This window comes from Bactrocera dorsalis, chromosome 2 (assembly GCF_023373825.1).
Source record: "Bactrocera dorsalis isolate Fly_Bdor chromosome 2, ASM2337382v1, whole genome shotgun sequence".
Taxonomy (NCBI): domain Eukaryota; kingdom Metazoa; phylum Arthropoda; class Insecta; order Diptera; family Tephritidae; genus Bactrocera; species Bactrocera dorsalis.
In genome coordinates this window covers 82,500,321-82,528,056 of record NC_064304.1, presented here as the reverse complement: position 1 = coordinate 82,528,056, position 27,736 = coordinate 82,500,321, and the positions used below count along the sequence as shown (strand labels likewise).

Genomic DNA, 27,736 nt, shown 5'->3' with positions numbered 1-27,736 from the left:
GCATTATTTTACTATTGTATCAATCACAATGCATCCGACTCTGTCTTCGTCAGTTTTCATATGCTTTGAACAGCATAATTCCTTTGATTGCAACTGACAAGCTTTCTGCCATCACGTTGTCGGATGTCAGCCGCACACCGTTCTTGACAATCTCGTCGACTATTTCATTGCCCTCGATGCCTTTGTGGCCTGGTACCCAATAGAAGTGAAGTTGCTTACTTCTGGCAATACTTTCCACTGCAATCCTGCTTCCCAATACTTCTGGCCGATATGCAATGCGGGGCTACTGCCTTTATTGCTGCTTGCCTGTCTGCGTAGATTTTGACTCTGGAATTCCCTACAGGTGCATTAGAGACCAGCTTCGCTGCTTTCGCAAAAGCCAAGACCTCAGCTTGAAATATACTGCAGTGAACCGGCAACTTAAATGGTTGTCTTATGTCTAACTCTGGACTCAGTAGCTCTGTATATTCCCGCACCAACTCCACCGTCCATTTTTAAGCCATCCGTATAGATGTTTAGAGATGTGTAACTTTACAAAGCTTAAATGAATGGAGTTAGCTCTCCAACAGGACCTTCTATACGATCCTCCAATACATTACAGACAAATCTTACACATCCACAAAACTTTGACCAATGCTTTTGTAAATTTCAATCTTTCTAAAAGAGCCAGAACTGATAGTGTATGACTTGGTATCACCTTGAATTTGTCCGTCCGTCCAACTAGCTTACTATTAAATATGCCGATTGAAGCAGCCCGCTACCCTATTTACACATTTAGTATAGATAACTGTAATTAATGCCTTCCATTTTGGCGCTTCGTTTCGGAATCATATTGAAAACACCACGTTTCGTCACCAGTCACAATATTTTTGTCTTTTTTGGCCTCTTTAATGATGTCCTTCGAATGTTGGATTCTGAACATTTTTTGGTCGGCAGGTAAATGTTCGGTCAAAATGCGATAAATTAATGTTTTGAAGAAGTTCAATTCCATTTCCATGATTTTCAATGATATTAAATTAAATGGATTTTCGGTGATAACGGGCATTTCATTGGAGTGGCGATTCCGCTGCCCTAGTCTCTACTGATCCATATTCTACATTTATTTCGTTAACATACAGACCTCAAGCTTTCTGAGGACCAGTGCATATTGTTACCTGTCCTTATCAAGGTAGTGAAAACCACTAATCTCAATAAAGGTTGTAGGCAACCTCATTATAACAACATATTTAAACTAAAACTGTCTTGTTCTTCTATAAACCCAGCTCGGAGTTCAGGTTCGTATTATATATCAAAGGTTTCGACCAACTTATCCACATACGAACTGATATTCATCTGATCAGTTCGTTCAAAAATACGGTAGAAATGGTTACTTACGCGAGAAAAATTTGGTTGATAGCTCAGTCTTTTCAATTATTTTATGTACTGTAACATAACAGTGTTCACTCTGTTGCCAAATTTCACTAACGGTAAAGAAACATTATTACAATTAACGAACACCAACGCAAATTGTCGCCTGCAAAAAGGCGAACGGAAGTAAAACTTAATCAAAGGGTTTGAATTCACTAAAACTTTTCAGAAAGATCTATGTTAATACTCAACAAAACAGCTGACCCCCCACACACATTGCGCACCATCTAGTTATTTGCATGTGTGCGTACGAATCTTTTCACATGCTCTTTCCCAGTGAAGCCTGAACACACTTGCCTTGCATTGAAGTGAAATTTGTCTGTGTGACACGTGTGAGTGGCATTTTACTGTCCACTCAATTGTAGACCACTTCTCTTGCGAATGCTCATTTATGCCATTTGCTCATGTAACTGTAGATATTTATGCGATCAAACAATAATGCTTAACTCAAAGTTGAGTGAGTCGGAATGTTTCTATTTAAAATAACAATTTTTATGTGCGAAATATTTTAATTTTGGATTTTCAAAATTTCCTAACTTAATTACCCGTTTGTGAACGGAAAAACGAAAATCATTTCAGCGGAAGAACCAAATTTCTAACCACACTTCATTACAGTCCAAACACAACTTATGCGGTTGTCTTGTTCGTACAAGCAAATCTACTTGAGTGCCTTCTGCTGATGAATGAAGCAATAAATGTAGCAGAAAGGGGAATTGAAATGTTTATTCTTATTAATATCTATAAATTAAGTATATAATTAGCGTCCTGAGTCGGAATAAATGGTTGATGACCGGGTGATGGAGTGATAGAGTTACCGAGCATATCCTGCGAATGCGTACGAACAAACAGAGCTGAAACAACCATGCAGCCGAACATATACTCTTGCAACTTACAAAGAGAGTTAAAGCCAGGGAAATACTTAATGGTGTAAAATGTCAACTTGAGGGTCGAAATCCAAGCAATTCTATTTATATTTGTACATACATAACTCCTATACTGGCAGCCACATAAGGTTTGTTAGAAAAACGAAAACCATTATATGTAGAATATGGCAATTAGGGTATCGAACAGATTTTATCCATTTTTCCCAATACCACATATTATTAAAATGTCACATACTAAACTACAAATCATATACTCGTAGAGTAAAGTCAGCCGGATGTTCTAAAATCCTGATATTAGTTATATAGGGGGTAAGTCAAGTTTTCGCTCATATTTATCTATTTTAGGCATAAAGATATGTATACTGTAAAGTAAACACGCTCTGTAATTTTTATCGAGATAACTCACATATTGACCGATATATGCGGTACGAAGTCATTCGGAAGTTCGAAAATCTTTATTTTAGGTATATGGGGGATAAGGAAAGTATTGACCATTTTTAATTTACTGACATACCATTGTCAGAGAAGTACTATCCCTGAATTTCAATTATATATCACACACATTGACAGATATTTTCGATCAAAAGTCAACATAGGTACTATGGTACTAGGAGTCAAAATATTCGGAACCTAGGGGCTTGAACAGTTTTGGTTTGAACAATTTGTGGTCATAAAGTCGCATACTTCAAAAGCATTATTCATGCAAAGTTTTATCTCGTTATATTATTGCTTCCAGATTTGTACACTGGAAAGGAAAGAATCAGATGGAATTTAAAATTGTGTTATATGACAAGTAGACGTGGTTATTGTCTGATTTCGCTCATTTTCATAACGTGACATGGAAATATGAAAAAATACCACATATAAAATTTTGTTGAAACCGGTCAGTCGGGTCCCGAGATAAGGGATTTCACCAAAAAGTAGGCGGTGCCACGCCCATCGTCCAATTTTTACCCCGGTCCCTATAAAGTTTTGTCATACCATCCCGGCGGCAAATTCTTGCATCTCTGGCGAATTTAATTATTAATTTATCGCGCTTTTAGTAGTTTTGAGCAGTACCGTTATATGGGAAGTGAGCGGGGTTTTCATCTAATTTCGTCCATTTTCACGCTATAGGTAGAAGTTCTTGTAATATTCGTGCTGAGTGGTTTAGGAGATATAGACATTCAACTTGTTAGAGGGTGAGACCGCGCCCACTTTTCCAAAAAAAAATTTTCCACAGGTGCTCCTGGCTACTGCGATTCCCTGTGCCAAATATAAGTTTTATATCTTAATTTAGTGCTTAGTTGTAGCACTTCATATGTTTTCGGTTAACGGCGATTTGTGGGCGTGGCAGTGGTCCGATTGCGCCCTTCTGCGAACCCGAACATTTTTGTACTAAGAAACCTGCATACCAAGTTTCATGAAGATATCTAAATTTTTACTCAATTTACAGCTTTCACGCACGGACGAACGGACAGACAGACAGTCAAATGGATTTCAACTTTTCTCATCACCCTGATCATTTAGATAATGGGTTGTCAAAAAAGTCTTGCGGTATTTTTATTGAATTTTTTTTTTTATTGAAATTGAAATGAATTTTCGATGACTCATGCCCAGCTCTTGACCGATGCTACGGCTGCTACTATGCCGGTCTCTTTCGACCAATTCAGCGATTTTATCGCAATTCTCGAAGACAGGCCTTCCGGAGCGTGGCGCATCTATCTCGCTAAGTTTTAGGTGATACGTACAACCGTTAGATGAACAAAACTATAATACTCTGTAGCAACTGGTTGCAAGAGTATAAACATTTGGTAGTTGCATAATTCAAGACTATTCCTGAAAGTGTACCTCAATAAGGAAGCAATAAGCGTAATTGGGTTTTCCTGATCATAACATTACTAACAACAGATTGATCAGCGGACAAAAATTCTTTAAGGTCCTTTGCCTTCACAAAAATATTTAAAAACGTTTAGACCATTATTCATAATATTCATGGTTCGGAAATTATTAGAACCTATTCATCGGGGAGTAATATCTTCCTGCTTTTCATCCTTCGATCAACCAAGAGCTGTACTCTTATTATTTTAAATTATTAATATTAATTAAATATATACAAAAAAGTCCGTTAGGTAGACAACAAACCACGCCGAAATAATGCCGACGACAACTGATGATAAACACAATTCAAAATATTCACATATGAGTGCAAGGTCTGTCGCAAAAGAAACAGGACTGTTAAAAAAAACAACAAAAAATTAATATTTTTCAAAAGTTATATTTTTTTATTCAAAGTAGTTTCCTTGTGCTTCGATACAGCGTTTAGCCCGGTCGATTAGCATTTCAAATGAGTGTTTAAGGTAATTTTTCGGAATGCTCTTGAGAATATCGGTCGTCGCCTTTTGGCTAGCTGAAATGTCCTGAAACCAGTGTCCTTTCATGAGCAAATTAAGTTTTCCAAATAGGTAAAAATCACAGGGTGCCAGATCAGATGAGTGGGGTGAGTGATTAATGGTTAATATGGAGTTTTTTGTCAAAAAATCAGTGACAAGCGTCTACCGATGACACGGCGCATTATCGTGCAACAGGCGACAGGACCCTCACGGTATTGTGGTCGAGCACGAAGAATGCGTGACAAAAGACGCTTCATAACATCAAGGTAAAACACAGCATTAATCGTTTGGCCAGATGGGACGAACTCTCGGTGTACAATACCCTCGGAATCGTAAAAACAAATCAGCATTGTCTTTATTTTTGACTTCTGATCGTCACAGAGGTCCTCACGACCTTCTTGGAATCGCTTAAATCACCCATGCACATTACTACGGGATAGGCACTGATCACCATAAACATTTTCATCATTTGAAATGTTTCAGTAAATGTTTTCCCAAGTTTAAAACAAAATTTAATATTTGATCTTTTAAAAAGTTCTGTTTCTTTTGCGACAGACCTTGTATGCTCATAACCTTCTTCCAAAAAAGAGATAGTTTTGCAAGGACATCTACGAATATCCGTTCATTTAATGGGTCCAAAAATTTAGCTCATGTTTTGTACGAGTATATTTACTTATTGGTCTGACACGACGTTTTACTCATAATGATATACGAATTATGGATTTCGCAGCACTGATTCCTGTAGATATCTCCGCGAAAAAGTGGATATCTATTGAGAATCATCTATCTACTGAATCTTGATACTTGTTGTTATCATACGAAGATGGAGCCCGAATAATGTATGTAGAACTTCATAACACTGAATGAGAGATACTCAGCGTGGATACCGCGAACGTTGAATTGCAAAGTGGAATCACTCAGAATAGAACCAAGCTTCGCAGCTCTTAAAGTATACAAAACAAAAGCAGAAGAAGAAGGGCGGCCTACTTTGTCTGTGTCAGTTAGGGATGGGTTTGACTAGACTTGTGTTTCGAATAATTATAGCGACTGTAAAATTTTATTCATCAACAACAAACTTCCCACATCATTTTTACTTTAATATATTTGGCTTTTCTTGGATACCTTGAAAATCTGACCTAACTTTTAAACATTTGCCAGAAGTAACTATTTCAAGTTAAAAGCTAAGAAAAGCGTAAATATGTGATTAAATATTATTAAAACTTCGAATGTCATCGAAACTCCTTCCCTGTCAGTTAAACTTGCCTATAATTTGTCCATTAGGCTTTAATCACATGAGCAAAGGTAATTCGAAAAGTTTTCACGCACAATTCTTATTAAAACCAATAATTTCCGCCTATAAAATTGTTTTAATTTAGTAATTATTGCCACACAATGGTACATATTGGGCCATAAGGGATGCAACCCTTTGATCAAAATAACAAAGTGAAAGTGATGCAAGCAACCCCGCCGGAGTTTTTTGTGTGGATTTTAAAAATGGAAGAAAAAAAGTGAGTTATTGTAAAAAAAGTGCTTCAATCCTCCCGTTAGACATTTCGAGATGAGGTCCTTAGACCTTTCGTCTTCATTCTCTAAAATTATATTTCCATTCAAAAAACAGTGAATCAAGGATTGACTTCCTAACAACACGCCTAACGGTTAAAAGCTGTGGGTATGCCTCAGCACTCGCCATATCCTTTTTAAGACTATCTTCCCTAAGTTCAAATATTTCTATAAATATGAAACATCCACGGCCCTTGATTGAATTGGGAACTCGTTACTCAATTTTATTTGTAAACATAAAAAACACGCTTCGGAGAGAGCATTCCTGCTGGGCAAATTAACAATGCTTGGTGCTTACAAACTTATAAAAAGGGCACACAAACTATTTTCTTTTTATTGACAAAAAAACGTGATTCAAATGTCATCGAATGAAGAAAAGCAAAAACCTGATATTTCCGCAACGGTGCACGATGGATGTTCGACATGCAGAATGCAACGACGTGATATGTTCAGATGTATTCGTTGGCATTTATGGTTCTCTGCCATGTATCGTCTACCACTAGAGCGCTATTTTCCTGCTCGTCTGCGGTTTCTCGCCGTTACTTTGGATTGGACTTATGAACTGTTCTTATATTCCACATTGCTACATATCGACATACTCTTTATCTGTACCATATATTTGAATCAGGATAAAGGTGATCTGGAACTGCTGGTGAATTGTATTATCCAGACGGTCATCTATACGTGGGCAATAGTCGCAAAGGTCTTCTTTAAACGCATCCAACCCAAACGTGTAAAAGAGCTAATGCGCTATTTGAACGAGGAATGTCGAACGCGGTCAGCTGCTGGATTCACTTATGTTACATTTAAGGAGAGCGTCGATATGTCGAACATGTGGACCACGGTATTTCTGATTTGCTGTTATGCTGGCGTTACTTTCTGGCTTTTCGTACCCATCTTTAATCAGGATCGCAGCTTGCCACTGGCCTGCTGGTATCCCATCGATTTTAAGGTCGGTTTAAGTTGAGGTGACTGTCTCGAGACGACTCCTGATTCACATTTTCATTCGTTGAAATTCTTTTAGGTACCCATAGTTTATGAGTTCATTTACTTTCTACAAACTGTGGGTCAGCTTCAAATTGCTGCTGCCTTTGGCTGTACGAGTGCTTTCTATGTGCTAATAGCGGTGATCTTCTCTGGCCAATTCGATATACTTAACTGCAGTCTGAAGAATATTTTGGCTACCACATATATAATTCTAAGAAAACCGAAATCGGAACTCATGTAAGTTTATATTGCAGTGCACAGACAAATTGCTGCATAACCATTTGGCAGTGAAAGCACAATAACTGTCGTGAAAGGTCGTGTGAAAGGCCGCTACTAAAACCTGAGAAACACAACAACCTAGGGGAGTATTATCGTCCAATAACTCTCCCTTCCTAAGTAGTAAAGACACTTGAGGGAGGTTACTCTCGACCTTAACTCAACTTCTGTGTCTAGGAGGTCATCAACCGTACAACAACTTCACAACAGCACTTACCGTCGTAAATGCCCATATAATGCGCGGCCAAAAATGACGATTCTATCTCAAAGGGAGGTTTTTGATTTAGTAGCATTAAACTTATCAAAAGCTTTTCGCATAGTCAATTACCTAAGTCTCATTGAAGGTATCAAACAATTTATGTTCCTTCCCGGTCTGAAAACGTACTCCAACAATTATTCAAGGTGTCGGCAATCATTCGTGCTATTTCAAGGTCAGAAAAACTGAGCGTTCAGCAAGCAATCGATGGCAGTGTAATATCGCCTACCAAAAACCATATGATTTTATGTGTTACAATCGACAGCGTCTACTCTTTCACTCTCCAAACAACAGCGACTATTTCCAAAGTACAGAGACACACAACACATTCGCTAGCCGGCAACTCCAGGGGGAAAGACAAAGAGATTTCATTAACTACTCTACACCTCTAGATCTGCATAACTGACAGTTTCTGTTGAGATGCCCCCTCTGCATCGAACAATACGAACACAACTAGCTACAGATACGCACTGTACGCCATTAACAGTGGACCTAATGAAGTTGTTAGGCTTATCTCACACCCCACTCCCTATACCACAGCCCATTGAAAACGCAAGTTTCCAGAACCTCCCAAATAACTTAAGCCTTTCCGCACATATAGAGTCTAGAATAATCAATGTGGAGTAGATGCACGATAATTTGAGTAAGATGTGTTCTTTATAACTTTCTCTAAGTTTTTATGCCTCATATCTATAGTTTACTGAGAGAAGAACAAAGCATCGCCGACTACGAGCTTAATCAATATTACATCGCTAAGGAATACAGCAACGACTGCGACTGCATACCACATTTTTTCGACAAGGAAACACCGAAACCGGAAAATTTCTACGAAGGTTTCAAAATCGCCCTTAGACCTTGCATTGCTCATCATCGTTATATATTGTACGGCCTTAAAATGTTGGAGGACCTCTACAGTAATCTGTCGTTTCTCAAATATCTTGAAGTGACACTGCTCGTTTGCCTAGTCGCATTTGTTTGGGTTAAGGTAGGTGCACAAATGTAAAATGAAATTATAATTATATAACATTGTATCAACACTTTCAGTCCACAGCCGCCAACTCGTTCCTGCGTCTGCTCTCGCTTAGTCAGTATTTGCTCTTGGCGCTCTGGGAAATGTTTATGATCTGTTATATGGGGGAAATTATATTTTTGTGTAGCAAACGTTGTGATGAAGCCATTCAACGTAGCCCCTGGCACTTGCATTCTGGTGAAATAAAACAGGATACTTTATTCTTTATACTCAACGCCCAGCGTCCTTTCCGCTTGACCGGTGGCAAGATGTACAACTTAAATTTGAAAATGTTTCGCACAGTAATTGGCCTTTATATCGTATTTCCTTTTTAATAATGTAATTGCTTTTGTTGTTTTTTTTTCAGATTTTAACCACATCGTTCTCGATTTTAACCATATTGCAAAATATGGATCTGAGACAACCGCAGCCAAAATAATTTTTAAGTTTCCATTATGGGAACATTTTTAAATAAATGAATGAATTAGAATATTTTAAAATGTTCGTTTTATCGTATAATTGTTCCTGCATAACTGCTTTCTTTGACGCTATAACCAACGAAACGAAAGCTTCTTAGAAGTTTGCTAGTATAGCCAGAAAATAGAGCCAAGCGCGAATATTTAGACGATCCGGCAACAAGGGTTAAGCGAGCCAGATGGTTAATCTCAGTCATATCAACATTCGCCTTTATAATTCAATGATGATGATACATCAATTAAATAGGTCTTACAACTTCCAATTTTGGTAGTAGCATCTGTTTTTTACTTCAAAATGGCTCTTTGCTGGAACATTCTCTCATTTCTTTCTTGAGAGTAAATCATTTGTGGCCTTAGCAAACGGTGCATATGGAAGCAATACGAAGGCCAATTCTTTCAGTGACATTTTCCAACTGATCTTTGATGTTTTTAGTATGTCACTTTTCTTGACTGACCCTATTTTTGGGGCATAAAAACCAGGATGTTGGATTTTTAGTTATTCTAGTAGGAAACCTCCTCTTTAAGCTTTGGTCCATTGGATCGTTTCGTAATTGCAACAACCAACATCGCAATTCTTGCAAAAGTCCTATAAAAGAACGCTTTCTGAAGCGCTAAAAAATAGTAAGTGACTTGAAGGGTCTGGATTTCGTGAAATGATTCCAAAAAGTGCCGAAATATTGAGAACACCGAGAGTTGTGCCAACTCGTATGATTGCATATAGAACGAGAAACGTTGCTAATTTGGATGGCCAAACTATACCACGATTTCACATATTATATTACACCCATGTACATATATAATATTATTGAAGTATAAACACCACTGTGATTGTAAGTTCCCACAAAACTTTAAGAACCAAACTGCATAAGGTATCATTAATTTAGAATATGAGTATTTCAAGGAGCTTAACTAAACCTCGACACTAGGACAGCTTTCGTAAGACAAGATGAAGCACCTAAAACTAGTTAAACTATGTCTTAAATGATCGAATGTTAAATAAATTTGACATTCAAGTAATGGCTCTTTTTTGTATCAAACATTGGAATATTATTCAATCAATCTACTACATGCAATCCATTCTAAGTTTCATTTGTATATTTTTTCAGGTTTTACTTACGGCACAATGAAAATATGCTTGGATCAGGTCTGTAGAAGCTTAACCACTTCCGTCCTCTGCTGTTTCTCGGCTATACTGTTCGTGTGTGCCATAAAGTTCAACAAAGTTTGCTAGATTTACTCACATTTAATTTACTTTACTTTGAATATATGTCAATTATATTATCAGGCACCAGTAAACTATGAAATCGCTTAATTTTTCCAAATCCTGACACAAATACAACTTTGGGCTACATTTATGTTTACCTGCTTCTACTGCGCTACAATGCGCAAAGGACTTCAAATCTTTCGGAAAATTGGTTTATCGTCACAGCTAAATTGTTTTCTAGATTTCCATACAAACTAATGTATCTTTTATGAGTTTACTAATAATTTTAATGAAATTTCAATAAAAAATGGACTTTTTTATTACTTAAAATGAGCATCTAAAAAAACCATCCAATAAAACACGCTGTAAAATCTTAAAGAATTATTTTAAAGAAAAATCGTAGAAGAAATGTTGTTTGTAACCGGCAATTATAATGCATATCAAAATTTTGAATGAATCGAAGTTATCAGGCTTTTAAGGGTTAAGTATGGACCTGCAAGAGTATGCTCCGGTCTGTAAACCTTCCGTTAGTCGCCATATCTTTTTCTACAATTTTTGAGACTAGGAGCGTACGCATGTCAAAAATACTGATTACATGTTGTTCGTCTAACACAAAATAATCGAATATATGGAAGTGACTCCGCTGAATATTCCTCTCTTTCAGCCGTGACCGCAGGCTCTACACGGGTTGGCTATCGCACCTGACACGAGGCTCGCTCACGTTTCCAGAGTGCGCGGCGAGGACGCAAGAGTAGGCATTGGGTGCAGCCCTACGACTGTAACTGTAACCCCATACTGCAATCTTCAGTACCAAATAACAAGCTTATTTCTTAATTATGGCATTATGATGGCATTTCATGGGTTTTCGATTAACGGATTTTTGTGGGCATGGCAGCTGTCCGATTTCTTCCATCTATGAACTCGTCCACACTTTTGAGATATAAGTATGTGATATGAACTCAATCAAAGAGGCTAAATTTTAATATACTCAATAAATTATATGAGAAAAGCAAAACAAACATTGAAATAGCAATCATTATAATGGAATAAGGCGCTTAGACCATGATCTAATTGTACTTACCTATATTATTAGAAATTAAGTTGTTAAGCATTATTAAATAGTAATGCTGACACTCAAATATAATATAACGAAAGACAGCGCAAAGCGTAGGCAACTCCTTAACCATTTAAGACGCGGTAGGTATACATACATACATATCTATGCTAAGAAATAAGTCCAATTGTGAGTAGATCGCATTCTGTTATTCCAACCATATGCCGAATATGTCGATGAGTATGTGAGTATTTATAAATTGCTTCAAAACATGTTTTCGAGTGTACCTGAGCAATGTCAAAAGTGAATGCAATCACCCCAAACATTTTTTGAACCGAATATACTTTATATAGGGATTTTCGACTTTCTGATGTTGCCGTCAAAATATGTGACATTTTAATGAAATTAAGTGAACAAGATTTCTCAAAAAATATGTGGATTAACGCAAAAATATTAATGGAATGAGTCGAGACGTTTGTCCAGATAAAAACTCCCTAATACAATGAATTCCAATCTTCAGGTTTTCCATATGAATGCCTCACCGGGTGAGTTTATGTTTTGCCAAAACCTAAAGGTGCTTCCCCGGCTTTGATACTTGCAATTTGGGAGAGTATAAGATGTTCGGGCACACCCAAACTTTACACTCATACATAGTAGAAAAAGAGCGTTTGTTCGAATTTAGTTGGATAAATGATTTTTCAAATTTTACAGTTATGAAGTTGTATGAATATAACACAACTGGTTAATAATACAATGTGCTTTTCACCAATAGTCAAATATCAAATGTTGTCTTCACACAAAGGGGTGTGAATAAAGTACACTTAATGACCTGCAAGAAGGTGTTTCTTACGTGCAAATGACAATTATTGTAAATCCCTACGAAAGAACGCATTCCAAGCTCTTCAAAATAGTAAGGTACGCGCAGGAAATGGTTTTCGTGAAATGATTACAGCGTGTAAAGGAAATGTCGTCAAAACCGAGCGCTGTGTCCTAAAAGTCGCTTTTCGATATTTAGTATACCCCGAGTTTACCGATGAAATTGTGAAATTCGCAAATTAAGATTTCGTGGTTCATTCGGTTCTCAGTAAGTGGTAGCATTGTGAAATTTAAATATATTTTTAGAGAAGAGAAAGGTTTTCATGGAAAATTATAAATTGATTTTTTATATTTCGGCGCGCCAAAAAACTTCGATATACGGAATCATAACAGTAAGTGATGTGATAAAGTATCATATTTTTCGATTTTAAATAGATTAGAAAAGTACATCAACTTGAAATCAAGAATTTCAAAGTAAATTTTATAAGCTTTGCGGTTTCATGCTTACTTTAATATATACGAATCTCCTTTTATATGAATTAGCAAACTATACCAAGATCCCAGGTAGTGGTCAGCAATTGATATATTTTTATTCTAGAAACTGGATATTTGTTGTCGACATATCTGATATTGAAGGCGGACTAAACCCTTTCAATGAAGCATCTTCTTAAAAACAAACCGTGTATAGAAAATAGAGCACATAATCAAAACAGTTAGAAAAAGCAGCATTGCTATCCAGGTTTGAAAGATTCGAAAAGTCGCAGTCTCAACATAGGTCAATCCATCTACATGAGAGTAAAAGCAGCGGACTAAGAGGGAATCACTTAGTGAGTATTCAGCCTCCTGGTTATCTATTTGACAACCTGTTTTAGCATCCCAGGCCGTGTGATCGAAGTTAGTACTTGAATACTAAACTAGAATACCGGAACTAGTTATTAAATCACCGTCATCTGTGCATAAATACAGAACTGTTCACCACTAACCCTAAATTAAAATGTCATTAGTTGTATTAACACCTGGAGCTGTTAATAAAGTACGCTTAATACCCTTACATTTGCATAATTGCGTCTCGAATTTCGAACAATTAGAAGGCGTTTCTTACTTGCAACAACAAACATTGCGATTCTGGCAATGGCAATCTATAAAAGAACGCTTTGTGAAGCGCTAGAAAATAGTAAGTGACTTGAAAGATCTGAGTTTCGTAAAATGATTCCAGTAAGGGAACGAAATATCGGTAAAGACGAGCGCTGTGCCAACCCGAACGGTTGCATATCGAACGAAAGTCGTTGCGATCTATTCCGATATGTGCGTTGGCTTTTGTATGCTGCTGCGATACGTCCAACACCGTTCGAAGAATTTCTGCCGCAACGCTTTCATCGTTACAGTGTGCTACTTAATTGGATTCTGGACATATTTCTCGATTTAATGGTGCTTCATATGTTAGTGCTCTTCCTCTGTACCATTTACTTCAATTATGACAATGGAGATTTGGAGTTTCTAATTAGTGTTGGCATCCAAACGGCTGTGTACTCGTGGGTTACTATCATAAAACTGATTTTTCGATATGTGTACCCCGATCTTACCAATGGAATTTTGGATTACGTAAATAAAGAATATATAGTTCATTCAGCTGTCGGTAAGTGATGTGATATTTAGCAATATGATATTTAGAATTCATTTAGAGAAGAAAGAAATTTTCGTGAAAAATGATAAATTGGTTTTTAATTTTCGATATGCCTAAAGAACTTCCGATATACCGATTTTCGCAAATCAATTTGAAGTAAAATACTTCGGAGCAAATAACTCTGTAGTTCTATGGTTTTAATAATTGTCGACAATGACGTACTTTAGATTTGATTATAAATTAAGAAAATTGTTTCTTTTTGGTATCAGGACAATTAAAAAAATGTAAAAAGTTCTAAGTTCGTCAGCAACCGAACGTTTTATAAAGTTCAAAGGGGGAAATACTTTCAGTTATTGACAAAGGTTGGCTGAAAAAAATCGATATTCGTTGTTCAACGAAAATATCTCAGGATCCAACCATATTTGGTATATTTTTCACTTCCATTATAGGTCATAGACTCACTTAATTCAATTTTACACTTATCTTTATGTCTGTGATATTTATACATACATATGTGTTTCAATCAACATAACAAACTCAAATGCTATGAAGGTGTTATAAACTTAACCAAAGAGACGAAAGTTTTCTGAATATGAGGGCCAAATAACTGAAAGCGGGGCTACAGTAAGGTTAACGGCTGCAATCTTTGTTCCATGTATCTTCAAAACTGAAGCCAGCTAACTGGGAATGCTATAGAACCATGATTAATGACTTTATCGTGCTTGAATTGGAGGATGTTGATGTGGACGACCTTTGGTTCCAACAAGAAGTCGCTACATGCCATACATCTAAGGAAACAGTCAATTTATAGAAGAAAACTTTTGGTTAGCGCATTAATCGCGTCGTGGACCTGTGGACTGGCCTACAAGATCGTGCAATTTAACACCGCTGGAGAACGTTTTGTGAGGTTATATGAAGATAAACCTGCAAAGATTGACGCTTTTTAAAAAAATATTAGACTCGTTATTGCTGACATATGTATATCCCGAATGCAGCTAAAAGTAGTCCAAAATTAGGCCTCGAGGCTGAGAGCGGTCAGTTGCCCGAAATCATTTTAAAAACATAATTTATTTATAACAAAGCTAAATTCTTGGCCATAACTCCCTTTATTAGGCACTGCCCAAAAAAATGCCCTCAGAGTTGTATTGAAATACCACACAGATTGACCGATATGTATCTTATAAAGCCAGCGGATATAAGTATATTTGGGACTAAGGCAAATAATGGGAGAGGAGTTTTCAGAAGTTCATTGAAACCTCGCACGGCTTGACCTATATACATATACGCTATAAAGTCAAGCAGAAGTTCGAAAATATTTACATGGCGTACGGATGGTATTCGTATAAACGATCAATTTTATATAACTTTCACATTTGGTAGCGGCATATTTTTGATCAAACTCTAATACATGCAATCCATTACCCGATCACATTTTTATTTTTTATTTTTTTTAGGATTTTCTTACGTCACCATGAAAGCATGCTCGGAAAGGGTCAATAACGGCATAAAAATATTCGCTGCCGGCTGTATCTCAGCTATAGTATTTCAATTGTTTCTACCAATTATTTACGGAAGCCGTACGCTGCCGCTGGTCTGCTGGTATCCTGTGGACTATAAGGTTCAACAGAATTTGCAGAGATTTACTCTCACTCAAACAAAAAAAACAAATACTTTTATAAATAAATATACGTACATATGTCAATTTTACTTTCAGGCACCCTTTATTTACGAAATCGCTTACATTTTTCAAACCGTGGCGCAAGTACAAATGTCAACTCTATTTGCGTTTTACAGCGCTTACTTCTTGTCACTTTGTTACTTACTCTCCGGACAATTCGATATTCTGAACTGCAGTTTGAAGAATATAGTGGCAACGACCTACATTTATATGGGTGCAAGCAAAAGTGAATTAATGTAAATATGAACCAAATTTAGAGATTATGTTTTAAAGAGGCCCAACTATACTACACCTTACTTTAGTTAACTTTTATTTGATGCTCACAAACCGACCATTTAACTTAAAAATATTAAATAATAGCCTTATTCCGAGAAAATCTCACAACTGATTTGTGAAGTTTGCTTTCAAACAAAAAAAATTATTGTAAACTAACCTGCACGTATTGCCTATGGAGACTCGATATTACTTATGGAATAATGCATGCAATGAACTGTCACTTCAGCAGTTTGAAAGATCAGTTTTCATTTCTATGAAAATTTCGAGGAGACAACACATCCCATTTACATATATACCGACGGCAATTTCATTTCGGTAATTTTAAATTTAGTAGCGCGAGTATTAAAACGGTTGTGTTAAATAATAAAAACAAAGTACGAAATAATAAGTACATTTTCTAAGTAATTTAATATATTTTTCTAAAAAATTAATATTTAGTTTAATATTGTTATTTTGTAGTAAAATTTTACAAAATGGATTGGCGAAGTCTTAAATTTAAAAACTTATACAAATACACATCAAAATATCATTTTTCATATTAAATTTATTAATTTAATTGGTATGTAAATTAGCAACGGCAACGGCAATACATTTGACAGTTAGTATGCCATAAACTTTAGCCTGTCGAGATGCGGGGTAAGGTTAACCTCACAAAATTCGAAGAACTCACAATAGTGAGAGTTGGGATTTTTGTGAGGGCAGTGAATAAGGCTGTAAATTTATAAAATATTATCGATTCTATAAGAGAAAATCATAAAATTCTTCAAACTAATTCCCATTTCGTAATACTTTTTTATCTTAACAGTTTATTCGATTTTTGAAACAGTTGAGTTAATCGAACTCTGCCTATTTTCATACTCTTGCAACCAGTCGCTACAGAGTTTTATAGTTTTGTTCGCCTAACAGTTGTACGTATCACCTAAAACTAATCGCGATAGGTATATACATATAAATGATCAGGATGAGGAGAAAAGTTGAAATCCGGTTGCCTGTCTGTCTGTCCGTCCGACCGTCTGTGCAAGCTTGAACTTGAGTAAAAATTGAGATATCTTGATGAAGCTTGATATGCGTGTTCCCTAGTTTAAAAAAAGTTCGGATTCGTCGACGGGCGTAATCGGACCGCCACGCCCACAAATCGCCATTATCTGAAAACATATAAAGGGCCATAACTCAGGACTAAATTAAGATATAAAACTGTAATTTGGCACAGGAGATCGCAGTAGCAAAACACACTTGTGGATAAATAATTTTGAAAAAGTGGCCCCGCCCCCTAATATGTTTATTGTGCATATCTCCTAACCCATTTAACTTACAACAACAAAGCCCAGCACAAATATTACAAGAACCACTGCCAAGAGTGGAAAAACGGATGAAGTAGGATGAAAAAACCGCTCACTCCCTACATTTGATCGAAAATATCGGTCAATGTCTAAGATATATAATTGAAATTCAGGGATAATCCTTCTCTTATAATAGTATGTCTATAAGTCTTAGTCCCCATATATAATATCTAATATAAAGATAATCGAACTTTTGGGTGACTTTGTACCGCATGTATCGGCCAATATGTGAGTTATCTCAGTGGAAATAAGAGAGCGTGTTTTACACATAACAATGTATCTTTGTGTCTAAAATAGATAAATTTGAGCGAAAACTTGACTTACCCCCCATATAAATAATAACAGGATTTTAGAACATCCGGCTGAATTTAGTCTATATGATTGCTTTTACACTATGCTTTTATACTATGCAGTATTGATCTAGAGTTCCATAAAAGTGTAAATGATAAACAAGATATTTATGTCTTTACTAATTTTAAAGTTATTTATATTTAATGTTTTCCTTAAATTGGCTCATCAAGAGAATTACGGGATAAAGAACGGATGCCAAACGAGGAGATCAATGAGTATTATGTTACGAACGAATTACCTTTCGATTTGGATTGCTTACCTCACATACTAAATCCAGCCGATACAGCGAGACCGCGTAGCTTTCGAGAAGCCTTTAAATACGCTCTAAGGCCATGTGTCGAGCATCACATTTTCATATTGAATGTTTTGCGTAAAGTGCAGAGATTATTTAATTTTATTTGGATGGTGAAGATGGTTTTGATCACGCTCTTTTTTTGCATGGCCGCTTTTAATATAGTCAAGGTGGGTTATCGAATATGAATGAGCTTTAATTAATATCTACTTATTTCTTTTAATTTCACTTCTTCTAATTTCCTTCGGATCAGTTATCGGAAGGCGAAACTTTTCTGAAAGTATTTTCGATGGGTCATTACTTGTTTTTGGCGCTGTGTGATTTATTTATGACTTGCTATGCCAGCGAGATAATCTACATAGGAAGTCAAGGCTGCGCGGAGGCTCTATTACGTAGCCCCTGGTACTTGCACCTCCGTGAGGTACGGACCGATTATCTTATTTTTTTGACGAATTCTCAACAAGCTTTCGAATTCACGGCTGGCAAAATGTATCCATTACGATTGGATAAGTTTCGTGCGGTAAGCAGTTTATTCTACATAATATTTTAAGTGCATTTGATGTTCCTTTGGGACAACACATTTACAAGATTTTTTCACAACGTCTTTCTTAGTTTACTTTAGAAATGTAAGTTGCGTTCTAAACATACATACATCGTTTATCATTTTCATTCCAGATTATCACAACATCGTTTTCTTACTTCACTTTTCTGCGGAGCATGGATAAGGGTGAATGAAAGCTTTATCTTAATAAGGCTCACGGAAGAATTACAAACTCTACTATATTTTATCTAATAATTCCCTATATACATTTCTATTAAACGTTGTAGTCAGCATTTCGTATTTAGAAGTACTCAATAAAGCACCGAACAGTTTTACTCTCTTCGCATGAAATATTAAATCATTCGACTATTCGATTTTGCTCAACACTTCTTAATTTTTAGTGACACCGTGCACATACCACAAAGTTTCGGAACTATGGTAATAGCTGACATACAAATTGTCAATCAAAAACAAATCATTGCATGGAAGCATTTTTTGATTTAACAAGAAATATTCACAAAATTTGCTATGCATTATTTTCCAATCAATTTCCTATACGAGTATTTCACTGCCATTCAGCAGGTTGGAGGAGTGTTCCCTCCATAATTCAAGAGTAAGTTCCGGTGTTAAACCTTCTGTTAGTCGGCGCATTTTGTCGTAGAATTTTCGAGCATCACCCCTGTTGGCCAGCTTGCCAAGCTCTTCATACTCACGCATTTCGGTCTCTTTATTTTTCTGTCAGCAAATGCGTCTCGCTTCCCTCAACCCTTGTGTGTGCAGCTCGACGTTGAACATTCCTTGTGTTTGTTCACGTGCGTTTTTTGCTACACAGAGGCTGGTGCTCATTTGGGAATGTTTCCTCGTGGAGGCTGAATTTACAGACTGTTGTGCCAAAGATACCTTCCTTTGCCCACCCTGGCGTTAAGTTCGCCAAGCACGATTTTGACATCGTAACGGACGCAGCTCTCATAGATGGCATCTTTGGTCAAATTGTCCTACTCTTTCGTCGGAGCGTGGGCGCAAATCAACCATATGTTGAAGAACTTCGCTTTAATACAAATTGTTGTTAGACATTCATCCACCGGGGTGAATAACAATACTCGGCGACGGAGTTTCTCTCCCACCACGAATCCTACACCGAATTTGCGCTCCTTTATATGGCCATTGTAGTAAATGCCACAAGGACCTACTCGCCTCAGTCCTTGTCCCGCCCATCTCATTTCTTGGACATCAACCAGCTGGGCAGCAGCACCTTCCAATTAAGGGACCAGACATTCCAGGTACATCCTCTTAAATCGTTATCCTTAATTCATTTGTCATGATCGTCAGGTTTCTCTTCCGAAGTTTTTTGTTCTTTTTTATTAGAGGAGTTTTTTACGTAACGGGTGCCAAACCCAGTGCACAACCCTGTGAAGGGGAGAAACATTTCCTTCTCACTTTAGATCGCCTTCAAACGGATGTTCTTTGGCTACCCAAAGGATACTTGGTCTAGGACCGAAAGTCGTGAGCTGCTTGAGCCGTACGTGAAAATGCGTGAACTTCTACACATCCTCCAATAATTGATTTTTGGCGCTTTTGATAGTTCTTAACCGTACCGTTATATTTTCGCACTTTAGATAGGAGTTCTGATAATACTATTAGTGCTGAATGATTATTGGTTTCGGGGATTTACCATCGGACAGTGCAATATCTGGAGAGTATAAAGGGTGGGGTTGGACTGCCCATTTACGCATTTCCAGGTAGATTTTAACAGGTTTTGGTCACGTGAAGCCGAGCGTTGTTATGCTGCAGAATCACTTTTTCGTTTCTTGTTTCTGAATCATCCCCAACGCATGTAGTCGCTTTGAAATGGCTAAGCGAGTAACTTCCAATGCTGAAACAAGCTCTTCTTGCATTATAAGATCCGTAAAATGTAATGTGTATCGTCGCTGTAATTTATAAATGTCCTGCTGATCGACGTGGAAAGCATATCTCCTTCAAACTTTCGTCAACCCCGCAGATACTCATTTAGTAGAGAACATTTACGGAAGATATAAAGGGACACGCTATCACGGTCGGCCCTATATAATTTTGATTCAGGCTATAGTGTTCGCAGTTCTTGACTAGATACAATTATCGATCCATTCCGGTTACGTCGACCCATCTGTTATTGAAGGGTGCTTCGTGGAGAGGAACAGGACAGAATGGTCTTCTTTAAATCGGTTGGTTTTTTTTTACAGATATTCCCAAAATAGCGGTGTTTTCTGTCTCTATATTTATTACAAATTTTGCAACGCTCCCCCCTCATATTATAATTAATAAATACGTACTAAATTGCAATACTATAATTAAAATACATACAAACATATTACTTTTGGTTAATAAATAGTTATAAACGCACTTAGTATGCTATACTATAAAACAATGCGTAGAAAAGAGGAGTACAAATAATGATCCACCGCCTACTAATCAACAACTTTTACTTCACATTTAAATATCTCAACCTTAATCTAATCTCATCTAATTAACTAAACATTTCGACCAACTTCTATTCTCTTCTCTTCTTAATTGGCGTAGACACCACTTACGCGATTAGAGCCTAGTCAACAACAGCGCGCAAGTCGTTTTTCTCTTCGCTACGTGGCGCCAATTGGATTTTCCAAGCGAAGCCAAGTCCTTCTCCACTTGGTCCTTCCAACGGAGTGGAGGTCTTCCTCTCCCTCTGCTTCCCGCGGCGGGTACTGCGTCGAATACTTTCAGAGCTGGAGTGTTTTCGTCCATTCGGACAATATGACCTAGCCAGCGTAGCCGGCTTTTAATTCGCTGAACTATGTCAATGTCGTCGTATATCTCGTACAGCTCATCGTTCCATCGAATGCATTATTCATCGTGGCCAACGCGCAAAGGACCATAAATCTTTCGTAGAACTTTTCTCTCGAAAACTCGCAACGTCTACTCATCAGTTGTTGTCATCGTCCAAGCTGCTGCACCATATAGCAGGACGGGAATTATGAGTGACTTATAGAGTTTGGTTTTCGTCTGTCGAGAGAGGACTTTGCTTCTCAATTGCCTACTCAGTCCGAAGTAGCACCTGTTGGCAAGAGTAATCCTGCGTTGGATTTCCAGGCTGACATTGTTGGTGGTGTTAACACTGGTTCCTAAATAGACGAAATTATCTACAACTTCAAAGTTATGACTGTCAACAGTGACGTGAGAGCCAAGTCGCAAGTATGACGACTGTTTGTTTGATGACAGGAGATATTTCGTCTTGCCCTCGTTCACTGCCAGACCCATTTGCCTTGCTTCCTTGTCCAGTCTGGAGAAAGCAGAACTAACGGCGCGGGTGTTGAAGTTGATGATATCAATATCATCGGCATACGCCAGCAGCTGTACACTCTTATAAAAGATTGTACCTGTTCGATTAAGTTCTGCAGCTCGAATTATTTTCTCCAGAAGCAAGTTAAAGAAGTCGCACGATAGGGTGTCACCTTGTCTGAAACCTCTGTTGTTTGGCGGAGCTTTTGGTGTTGCTCAACGTCAGTTTACACAGCCGTATTAGTTTTGGGGGGATACCAAATTCAGACATCGTGGAATAAAAGCAGCTCCTTTTCGTGCAGTCGAAATCAGCTTTGAAATCGACGAAGAGGTGGTGGGTGTTGGTTCTCCTTTCACGGGTCTTTTCCAATATTTAACGTATGGTGAATATCTGGTCGGTTGTTGATTTGCCAGGTCTATAGCCACACTGATAAGATCCAATCAGTTTGTTGACGGTGGGCTTCAATCTTTCACACAATATGTTCGATAGAACCTTATATGCGATGTTGAGGAGGCTTATCCCAGGGTTGTTGGCGCAGATCGTGGGGTCTCCTTTTTTATGGATTGGGCATAGCACACTTAAACTGCAATCGTTGGGTATGCTTTCGTCCCTCCATATTTTACAAAGAAGCTGATGCATGCTCCTTATCAGTTCTTCGCCGCCGTGTTTGAATAGCTCGGTCAGCAATCCATTGGCCCCCGCCGCTTTATTGCTCTTCAGACGGGCAATCCATCGGGAATCGGGTTCGCCTTCTCCTGGCGTTGTGCGTTTACTGTCATTTAGCAGGCTGGAGAAGTGTTCCCTCCATAATTTAAGTATGTTCTGGGCATCGGTGACTAGATCACCTTTGAAGGTTCTACAAGAGTATGCTCAGGTCTTGAAACCTTCAGTTAGCCGCCGCATCTTTTCGGAGAATTTTCGAGAATTACCCCTGTCGGTCAGCTTATCAAGCTCTTCATACTCACGCATTTCGGCCTCTTTCTTTTTCTGTCTGCAAATGCGTCTCGCTTCCCTCTTCAACTCTCGGTACATATCTATCCCATCCCGCACGTGTTGTGGTCGATCGTAACGTTGCGAGGTAGACAGCCTGTTTTCTCTTCGCTGCGACACGGCACTCCTCGTCGTACCAGCTGTTCTTTTACACTTTCCGAAAGCCAATGATTTCGGTTGCAGCTGTACGTTTGTAAGGAGTTAGAAATGCCGTCCCACAGTTTCCTTATACCGAGTTGTTGACGAGTGCTCTCAGAGAGCAGGAGTGCAAGCCGAGTAGAAAATCGTTCGGGTGCCTGTTGTGATTGCAGCTTCTCGACGTCGAACCTTCTTTGTGTTTGTTGGCGTGCGTTTTTTGATGCAACAAGATAGTGGTCCGAGTCGATGTTAGGACCTCGGAGCGTACGCACGTCTAAAGCCCTGGAGACGTGTCTTCCCTCTATCACAACATGATTGATCTGGTTGGTGGTTTTTCGATCCGGAGCTTGATGAATCTTCTTATGCTTGAATCTAGTACTACAGATAACCATATTTCGGGCCCGGGCGAAGTCAATCAGCCTCAACTCATTTGGGGATGTTTCCTCTCGTGGAGGCTGAGTTTACCGACCGCAGTGCCAAAGATACCTTCTTTGCCCACCCTGGCGGTAAAGTCGCCAAGCACGTTTTTGACATCGTGGCGGGGGCAGCTCTCATAAGTGCGCTCCAAGCGCTCATAAAAGTTATCTTTGGCCACATCGTCCTTCTCTTCCATCGGGGCGTGGGCGCAAATCAGCGATATGTTGAAGAACCTCGCTTTGATGCGGATTGTGGCCAGACGTTCATTCACTGGGGTGAATAACAGTACTCGGCGACGGAGTTTCTCTCCCACCACGAATCCTACACCGAATTTGCGCTCCTTTATATGGCCACTGCAGTAAATGCCACAAGGACCTACTCGTCTCTGTGACTGTCCCGAGGATCGCATTTCTTGGACGGCGGTGATGTTAGCCTTTACTTTCAATTTCCAATTAAGGGACCGGACATTCCAGGTGCCCCTGGTGCAGGGGGGGAACCGAATATACCCGCGGTAAGGCATGCCTGTCGTAAGTGCGGACTTAGATCCTGGCAGCCAGTCCAGAGTTGTGTGGAAACTCAACTGTTAGTAACTTCGGTTACAAGGTCCTACCAGAGACTTTAACCTGGTACCACGGGGAGCAGTAAGCCCTTGGAGGTAAAACCTGCTCATTGGGTTTGGCCCTTTGTGGAGATTCGTGGTGGCTGTGGTTAAAACCCAAATCGCGGGAAGAACTGATTTTGTCAGTTAAATGTGGAGTTGCATTACAACCTGGCGCCGGGCACATAGTACGGAAGAGGTTTAAGATGGGCCTCGAACCCTATCAAGGTGGTTAGTATGTCCATGCCACACTGCCGATTGGTACTGAAAATCGTTACCCCGTTTTCAGGGCGCTGATCGACGCATTGTATTGATCCGTTGTGCTTCTGAGCACCGTGGATTTAGGCCTTCGCAGGTAGGATCCCACGTTAAACACTCTCGACTGTTGTCCATGGTCGTCATCAAAAGGGTTTTCTCTTATCCAAGGCTGGTTGTTACTATTCATTGGGGGTGTTTTTTTTACGTGGCGGGTCCCAAACCCAGCGCACAACCCTATGTAGGGGACTTCGACGACCAACAATCATCCTAAAACCGTAGGTGACTTACTGATGAGAAAGAAGACCATATATTTAATATATCCAGAAAGCTGAGTCATTTTTGTTTATTTCAAATGATTCATAAAATCACTACAATACAGCCGTTTATATCCGTAGAACAGGTCTGGTTGTCTAAAACGTAATCCTAGATGGATATATCAATCCACGTTCTTTGATTGTCTCGATTTTGATTGGTCAGTTTGAATAGAAGCTATATGCTTTAATGGTTCAATGTGAACAATGTGTCCGAGGGAGCATTGGAAAATAATGCATGGCAAATTTTGTGAATATTTCTTGTCAAATCAAAAAATACTTCCATACAATGGATTTGTTTTTGATTGGCAATTTGTATGTCAGCTATTCGCATAGTTCCGAAACTTTGTGGTATGTCCACGGTGTCACTAAAAATTAAGAAGTGTTGAGCAAAATCGAATAGTCGAATGATTTAATATTTCGTGTGATGAGAGTAAATCTGTTCGGTGCATTATTCTAAATACGAAATGCTGACTACGGTGTTTAATATAAATTTATATAGGGAATTATTAGATAAAATATTGTAGAGCTTGTAATTCTTCCGTGAGCCTTATTAAAATAAGACTTTCATCCATCCCGATCCATGTTCCGCAGCAAAGTGAAGAATGAAAACGATGTTGTGATAATCTGCAAGGAAAATGATGTACGATGTATTTTTGTAACGCAACTTACAATTCTAAAGTAAACTAAGAAAGACCTTGTGAAAAAATCTTGTAAACGTGTTGTCCCAAAGGAACATCAAATGCACTTAAAATATTATGTAGAATAAACTGCTTACCTTACGAAACCTTTCCAATCGTAATGGATAAATTTTGCCAGCCGTGAATTCAAAAGCTTGTTGAGCAGTCGTCAAAAATAAAAGATAATCGGCGCGTACCTCATGGAGATGCAAGTACCAAGGACTACGTAATAGAGCCTCATCGTAGCCTTGACTTCCCATGTAGATTATCTCGCTGGCATAGCAAGTCATAAATAAATCGCACAGCCCCAAAAAAAAGTAATGACCCATCGAAAATACTTTCAGAAAAGTTTCGCCTTCCGATAACTGATCCGAAGGAAATTAGAGGAAGTGAAATTGAAAGAAATAAGTAGATATTAATAAAAGCTCGTTTATATTCGATAACTCACCTTGACTATGTTAAAGGTGGCCATGCAAAAAAAGAGCGTGATCACAGACAAAAATGGCGAAATTTCAAAAAAAAAAAAAAATAGGATTTTACTTAAATAAACCGATTATTTTATATAATTGATCGTCTTCAATTTTTTTCGAGTATTTTTTCGAAAAGTTCATTCAAAAACAAAAATTAAAAAAAAAGGTCCCCAAAAGTCAATTTCTACAAAAGTTATGGCTATTTGAATATAAAAAAGCCATTTTTTTAGCAAAAAATAGCAAAATTCATAACTTTTTTGAAGTTGGACAAAAAATTTTGAAAAAATTCTCAAAAATGTTTTTCAAAGGGTAGAAAAGGATGGATAAGTTTCAGCAAAATCTAAAGAGGTCGGGTTAAAAAGTGGTCGATTTGGTATGGAATACCCCATAGACATTTATATAGCGGTGAACAGAAGCTGTAATTAGACTTCAATGAACCCTTAAACTGAATATATGGGAATGATATATATGGGAACCGAATTATTGATAGAGTTTATATAAGCTGTCTTCCATATTGTCTTTTAAAAAAGGCAGTCCAGATTCAGGCAATATTTTTTTTATCGGAGATGTTGGTAACATATAGTCTTTTTCTTACATATTGACAATGTTGCTTAAATGAATACTTAGAGACTAATATTAAGCCTAGGAACTTAAAACTATCTGTACAGATTAAATTTATATAATTAACGGTAAGTGTGGGTGTATTACAATGATGTTTCTTACAAATATGTAATAACTTAGATTTAGAGGAAGAAATTGACGTGCCCGAAGAACCGGACCAATGGAATAAGAGGGATAAGATTTTAGAAAAGGAAGACGTAACAACGGACAAATCGGAGGAATTAGAAAATAATACTAAATCATCAGCATAGCTTTGGTGACTGATATTAGGGACGTCAGATAAAATTGTTCTGATTTTGAAGCGCAAATTCTAAGGCTATATCTTGCGGATATAGTAGATTGCCACGAGAAGAATTGAGGAGAGAAATCGGAAAAAAGGAGGTTAAACCAGACAGTCTCCTTATGTCAGCCCAGATCTTTTTTGGGTTAGAAGAGGAATTGATTTCGCTAGTGAACTTTTGAAATCACTTAAAGTGAAAGATTCATTAGGAGGGGAATAGGCACAAATAATGATGAGTTTATTAGGAGAAAGAATTTCTATGGAGAGGGAGGAGATGTTTGAAGGAGTAGGGGGGAGGGTGTTATGTGGTACTTTTCTGTTGATCAAAATGGCTATTCCCTGTTTGCTGGTGGTATTGCTGGGGAGGTTATAAAAATAACCTATATACATATGCCTAGGGGGTATGAGCTACAATATTGTTGGCAAGATGAGTTTCATTTATTATTATTGCTGAGGGTTGAATGTTTTAATTAAAAGTTCGAGTTCGATGTAATTATTTAAGTATCCATTGATATTCCACTGAAGGATTGTTAACATGGAAGGAAAAATAAAAAAAAAATAATAATGTGAGGTTATGGGAATTTATTGTTCCATCAACGAGGGTGACGGAGATGAAAGGGAGGAGGAAGTTGGATAGGTGTTATGAGCAAGAGGAGAGATGGCAAAAGATGCCAGGGGAGATATGGTGTGTGAGGAGGGCGATGAGATGGGAGACAGTGGAGAGAAAGAGGGCGAAGGGGAAGAATTCAAGGGTGGGGGGTAGAGAAGAGGAGAGGTCTTTGAAGTTTCTGGAAGTTCTATGTAATGCAATGGATTGTTGGTGGAGGATGAATCTTTTGTTGTTGTTGCGTTATTATTGAGGTTAGAATTTTTTGATATTGAAGTATTATTTTTGTTATGATAATTTTTTGAGTTTGTATTTATATCGCTGTTAGTTTGCATTTTTGCCACGTTGGCGAAGGAGAAGGGGGATGGGGTGGAAGGAAGTTGATTTTTATACCTGGTAATGGCGTCACGCCATTGTATAATTTTGTGTATAATTTTAATCTTTAATATTTCTTTCGATTGAATAAATTTAGGGCAAGCATTTGAAGACGAGGGGTGTTCACCTGCGCAGTTAGCGCAGTAAACTCTGGTGCAATCAGAAGGAGGAGAGTGGTTAGAAGGAAGGTTGCAAATGACACAGGAAGGAGTTTTTTCGCAGTGTTTAGCGGTGTGTCCTAATAGCTGACAAGATTTGCAGTGCATAGGATTAGGGTAGTACGGACGGACATC

At 38.0% G+C, this 27,736-nt stretch overlaps 2 protein-coding genes across 2 annotated transcripts; both read left to right on the top strand.

Moving 5' to 3' along the window:
* Positions 1–6,438: 6,438 nt before the first annotated feature.
* Positions 6,439–10,022, top strand: LOC105226603 (odorant receptor 83a). The gene is made up of 5 exons (XM_011205570.3): positions 6,439–7,175; positions 7,248–7,447; positions 8,439–8,727; positions 8,787–9,053; positions 9,119–10,022. The coding sequence occupies exons 1-5, from the start codon at positions 6,582–6,584 to the stop codon at positions 9,188–9,190; spliced, it is 1,422 nt and encodes a 473-aa protein (XP_011203872.2). The 5' UTR covers positions 6,439–6,581; the 3' UTR covers positions 9,191–10,022.
* Positions 10,023–13,492: 3,470 nt separating this feature from the next.
* Positions 13,493–26,432, top strand: LOC125776166 (odorant receptor 83a-like). Its single transcript, XM_049447055.1, has 4 exons — positions 13,493–13,937; positions 17,743–18,032; positions 18,116–18,389; positions 26,302–26,432. The coding sequence occupies exons 1-4, from the start codon at positions 13,508–13,510 to the stop codon at positions 26,430–26,432; spliced, it is 1,125 nt and encodes a 374-aa protein (XP_049303012.1). The 5' UTR covers positions 13,493–13,507.
* Positions 26,433–27,736: the final 1,304 nt, after the last annotated feature.